The following is a 6,000-nucleotide window of genomic DNA, read 5'->3' as shown; positions in this document are numbered from 1 at the left end:
TGTCATAAGGTGAATGCACCAATTTGTAAGTCGCTCTGGATAAGAGCGTCTGCTAAATGACTTAAATGTAAATGTAAATGTAGAACCCAAAGGGGATCTACCTGGAACCAAAAAGGGTTCTCCAAAGGCTTCTCCTATGGGGACAGCCGAATAACCCTATCAGGTTAAAAAAGAGTGTACTTAGCACATTTAACTGAGGGGGAGAGGTCCGGAGTTATCGACCAGATGAACAGATGAAGAGAGGTGTGAAAAGCAAATGTGTGGTTTTGATGCACTGAGTGGTGTGGTGAGAGCTGAATGCCAGTCTTCCTGTAGTGCAGGTTGCTTGTCTTCAGCAGAAAGAGAGAGAAATAGAGAGAAAGAGAGAGAAATAGAAAGAAAGAAAGAGAGAGAGAGAGAGAGAGAGAGAGAGAGAGAGAGAGAGAGAGAGAGAGAGAGAGAGAGAGAGAGAGAGAGAGAGAGAGAGAGAGAGAGAGAGAGAGAGAGAGAGAGAGAGAGAGAGAGAGAGAGAGAGAGAGAGAGAGAGAGAGAGAGAGAGCGAGAATGACGCATGTAAGGCTCACCACAGTGGAAAATAACAGTTGGTCAGTGTCACTGTCTAACCCCCTTAAATCATCCCCTCATTTACAGTCACTTAAATACTTTGCCCATTAAAAAAGAGATTCAACAGCGAGAGAGAGTGAGAGGAAATACTAAGGGACGAATAACATCATGACAAAGGCAATTTAAGTTGAACTCTTTATTTATCTTTAGAAGTGACAAATACTGCTGGGTACTTTGGCCCTCAGAGTCACCCTATAAAAAAAATACCAATTCACTAACACACACAACAGAGAACTCAGTTAAGAGAGGCCAAAAGAGGCAACTATTCCCCTGTGACCATTAAACAGTTGTGTTTTGAATTCTAACTCCTCTCTAAACACACCCTGAACCACTGAGCTGTGTGACCTAACTGTGTTGGAAAAGGCTACATTGGCCTTGAGGTACAACTCACAAACACTCCAGAGTTATTTTCTGATTTACGTTTCAAAACATGTAATTTACCTACACATACAATATAGCAAGATTTAAACTTGTATTCAAAGATATAGCAAATCAATGTATTCAAAGATACGGCCAACCAATTTTCCTCCCGTTCCATCCTCCTGTACTATGGAGCTCTAACTTAGTTGGAGAGGGCTACAGTAGCCCTGAGGGACAACTAACACACATACACTGCAGAGATTGATTGATTTACATTTAAAACCATTTCAGTCCATTTAATAGAACTACACAGATTCAATGTAGCAAGATTTAAACTTGTATTCAAAGATATGGCAAATCAATATATTCAAAGATATGGCCAACCAAACTTCCATCCTCCTCCACTTTGTCATCTTGTAGCATCATACACTACATGGGTGTCCAGCTCCTTCTCTCTTCTCCTCTCCATCTTCCTCTTCTTGGAGGTGAAATTCAGGGCAGCATAAATCAATTAATCTGGATATTGGTTCTGTATAACATCATGAAAGTGGCTGAAGTTGTAATTTTCTGTTTCTGAATTGCTTAGAAAATGTCACTGGACATAGAGTATTTAACAATATAGTATTTACCTGATCATTTTGTGGTTGTCTTTGAGAATCAGGTCCTAAATATGATATAAAATAGAGACGAGAGAACGGATTAATGGATCATTCCATTCTAGTGAGCACACTGTCTCTTCTGATAGCCCGTGTGCAGTATATAATGGGAAAATGTTCACATTTGAAGTGTAGTTCACAGGTCGCATATTATCATGACATGGGCTTCTACCTGTGTTGTGTCTGTTTGTGTCTCGTCTGATCTTGAGGACCAGGATGAGGATGACTATCAGTAGAACAGCAGTCACAACACCCAGGATCACAACCAGGGTAAGGAGGTACATGGTTCCATCATCATCCTGTCCTACAAGACCAATAGTTAAAACTAGACCCCATTAATCTAACAATTACTAGCTCACATTAAAGACATGGGTTGAAATTGATGTTTTAAATTATTTTCACCATACAATAACAGACTAAGCATACCTTCAGGACATTGCTCTGGCTCTTTGTCAGAATCCTTGTAACCTGTTGGATGAATAGGAGAGTTTAATAGAGTTGAATATTCCAGCTACATAAAAGTTGATTGAACATTAACTTGTTTCCAACTCTTTTATGTGCATACCTATAGCACAACATTTCATATCATTCAGTAGTCACAGCTGAGAAATTATTGAAAATAATACCTTGAACCATCAGGAAAGTCATGTTGGTGAAGATGAAGTACTGATCGTACATTCCACAGCAGTACAGACCAGAATCAGCTACATCCACCTCTGTGATTTTGAGGAACATTATTCTATTGCTGATGAACATTTCCATATGGCTGGGCTGAAAACCATTGTGATGCTTGACATATGGCTGAGAGCTGTACATAGACGCGATGCACAGAGGCTCTGAGACGTTGACTTGTTTGAACCAGGCAACGTGTCCTGGACCTTTAAGGCCATTAGTGCACTGTAGGGTGACATTATCCCCTGGATGGACCACCACTGAGGGTGGCGGAGAGACCAAGATGACAGGGGTCAAACCTGAAAGAGAGAAAACAAATTTAGAAACATAACTTTCCGTGTAATTCTCATGGAATGTACAGTATATCTGGTGTGATTTAATAAAAAGCTATTGTTCAGACACAAAATCATTTTTGCACACATATACTACATACACACCTAGACACGGTCACACATGTTTGAATGACCAAATCTATTAAAATCTGAACTGAAGATAGAGTAACTTACAGAAGCCGTAGAGGACCAGAGCTGGTACATATATACGTGCCATTCTGTGTGTAGGTCTGCATTGAGATACCATTAAGGAAGGACTGAATCTTCAAATAAGAGAGACGAATGTCATTTCTGATAATGGGCGGGACATAGTGTGACAACCATATAGCTGCATACACCACAGATTATTAAGTCACTGGTTTTCCACTTTTGCATTTGGTTTGAGAGAGAAAACGATAAGATATTTTAATTGTAGACTGACTTATATCATTATCATAGGGGTTCCCAAAATGTAAAATTGTAAATATTCAAAATTGATCAAATGCATTTCAGTAGACCAGTTAGTTAAACATATTTTGTTCATTTAAAGTAATAACTTTGGAAAAAAGAGTCTGTATTAGAGTATATATTCCAAGTATGCTGGGCATCTCAATGATGATGCACAGCATGGCTGGATCTAATAATTGTATTGGTCAGGAGACCCCCTGGAGTGGGTAAGTATTGGCTGGAATTGGTGGTGGTTAACCAATAGGGGGCACTCTTCTGACTGCACCATGTAGATCACTTAACTTGGGAACTCTTACTGTTGGCAGGAGCCGAGGGCGGACCGGCCATCTGGCATTTCGGGAAAATGTCAGGTGGGCTGGTCCATCTTTAGCCCAATGGGCCTGTCTTAAGTTGTTTTTTTTCACAAAATGATCATTATCTGGCTAGTAATGAAATTCATGACATTGACAACTTACTAACATCAGAAAACATTCCATTTCTGGCCATCTCTGAAAGACACATAGATAATTTGACGATGCAGTAGCAGCTGTGCATGGTTATAGCATATACAGGAAAGATAGGAATGCAAAAGGAGGTCTTGCTATGTATGGCCAGAGAGGCATGTTTTTTTACATTAGATAAAAGTATAGACTCAGAGCTAGAAAATGTTTGAGAAACAATGGGAAGGTAATTCTGTTTTGGAAGCAGATAAACTTGAAACCTCCCATTTGAGAAACCCTGCCATTAATTGTTTTAGTGCACCTACTGGAGAGCTCTTCTTTATCTTACAACCCATTAGGCACTGTTCACACCCTCTAAAGCCTTAGCCCCACCCATCTCTTTAAGGATTCACATGTGTGACCATGTACATAACAACCAAAGACTTAAAGACTTAAAATTGGTTTATATTACGGGTGTGTTCGTAAATTTAATCTGGAGTGCCAGAGTGTGCTCTGGGCGTTCGGAAACTCAGAGTGTTGTCAGATTGTCCGTTTATAAATTCAGAGCATAGCGCACACTGGACGCTCTGGCCGAGGAGTAGGGTTGATCCGAGCGTTCTGACTTAACAACAGCAGTCAGGCACTCAAGCTAACTGGCTAACGTATACTAGCTACTTCCAGACACAAATTAGAGAACAGTTCACTCTGACCATTTTACTTGCCCTAGCAGCGTTGGTTAGGCTGTTCTTATGTTATTCAGAGCATTGGTGACTGCAACTATGCCGCTGGCAACAATTGAATTATGAACTTTTGTTATCATTTACTGACACCAGCCAAATTCAACGGGTGTTGAGCGTTCGTAAATTCGTCAGTTATTCTGCGCTCTCGCACACTCAGACGAGAATGCTCTGAAATCGGGGTTGATAGCCAGAGCGAATTTACCAGTTACGTCTAACTGTCGATAGACGTAACTGGTAAATTCATGAACATTCTATTGAAATGGTTACTTGTAGAGTGGATTATTTTGTCTAGACAAGTAGCTAGCTAGCTAAACAATTAAAAGATAATCCCAACTCATAATGGTACTACCCTGCATGAATATTCAGGTAGCTAACCAACCAGGTTCAATGTTAGTTAGCTAACATTAGGCTATAAGTAGCAATGCAAATGGCTCTGAGATATTAATAATAGTACTACTCCGATCATACACGTAACTTTAATGTATCGACTTGACTCAGACTCGGGAATCATTGACTTGTACTTTATTTCTGGTCTCTCAAGCATAGCCTTGTCAGCTCGGGGATTCAATCTTGCAACCTTTCGGTTACAAGTCCAATGCTCTAACCCCTAGGCTACCTGCCGCCCCTAATCTATGCATTATAACGTAACAAAACAGTATCTAGTACTCAAAATAAAGTATCTCTTGTATACAGTATTAACGTATTTTCCAACAATAACATACTGTAATGTTTATTTTCGACTTTCTTTAAACTACCAACAACAACTCTGGATACATTGCTGGAACTCTTTTGTTACCAATGTTTATTTGCCAAGAATTCTTGCCAGAACTTTTCTGGGATGGCTAGGGGTAGACTGTCCTACCATTGAGACTGTGCCAGAGATTATTCTGCTCCATTCTGGCAACATATCTATCTAACATAGTCCTTCAGATGCACAACTTGTTGTCTTGACTTTTCATGGTCAAGGCTGTAGTTGAATGGCCTCGTCAGGTGCTGTCACTTGTCTAGGCAGTGTGTCAGACTCTGCCACTTGTAGTCCATTTTGTCTCTGCCACTTGTAGTCCATTGTCCTGACTGTGGTTGTATCCAAAGTTTCACAAAAGAAACGTCTCATGATGCTTTTGTGAGTCTTCTCAGAGGTTTAGATTAGGGTTAAATCTGCCACAGTAGTTTATTAGCCGTTCTTCGAGGTAATGTAACTCATGAACTCTATATCCTTCAGTCAGAATTCACATTTGTCTGATTAAAAATTTTGTATGGCAGGTGTGTTTGTGACTTGATTTACATTCTGTTTTGTGTTTGTCCTGTACATTTTGGATAAATGTCCATCTTTGTCACATTGTTTACCTTGTGTGATGGAACTTACCTGTCCAGTATGGCCCTCCTGACCACATCTGAAACAGTTAACAGTTTGGTCATCATTAGATGGCTTGCTTTTGATGGATGAAGCAAATATTGTTTACCTTTTTTATATTTTGCTCCGTTCCCGTCTGGGTTGTTTTTGTTCACTTTTCCCTTGTTGAATTGCATTGACATTTAGTCTTTCCATTCTGTCCACCTGCTGGTCAACAGCCTCCATTGCTCTTGCTTCATCCATTAGAGCGGTGAGAGTGAGGTCTCTCATGCGCAGAAACCATTTGCGCAACACATTTGAGTGACAATTGTCAATCACTTGGTCCTTTATGTAATCATATTTCACATCTCCATAATCACATGTAGCAGCAAACTGTTTCAGCCTGCCCACAAACGTGTCCAATGATTCCCCCTTAGC

At 40.1% G+C, this 6,000-nt stretch overlaps 1 protein-coding gene across 1 annotated transcript; it reads right to left on the bottom strand.

The window, feature by feature from the left end:
• Positions 1-816: 816 nt before the first annotated feature.
• On the bottom strand, positions 817-2,863 carry LOC124013726. The gene is made up of 6 exons (XM_046328176.1): positions 2,798-2,863; positions 2,246-2,590; positions 2,046-2,087; positions 1,792-1,923; positions 1,593-1,627; positions 817-1,441 (listed from the first exon to the last, which is right to left on the bottom strand). Exons 1-6 carry the CDS (start codon positions 2,838-2,840, stop codon positions 1,373-1,375), a joined length of 666 nt encoding a protein of 221 aa, XP_046184132.1. The 5' UTR covers positions 2,841-2,863; the 3' UTR covers positions 817-1,372.
• Positions 2,864-6,000: the final 3,137 nt, after the last annotated feature.

The sequence above is a fragment of the Oncorhynchus gorbuscha genome, linkage group LG25, assembly GCF_021184085.1.
Source record: "Oncorhynchus gorbuscha isolate QuinsamMale2020 ecotype Even-year linkage group LG25, OgorEven_v1.0, whole genome shotgun sequence".
Classification (NCBI taxonomy): domain Eukaryota; kingdom Metazoa; phylum Chordata; class Actinopteri; order Salmoniformes; family Salmonidae; genus Oncorhynchus; species Oncorhynchus gorbuscha.
This window is presented reverse-complemented; position numbering and strand designations above follow the sequence as displayed.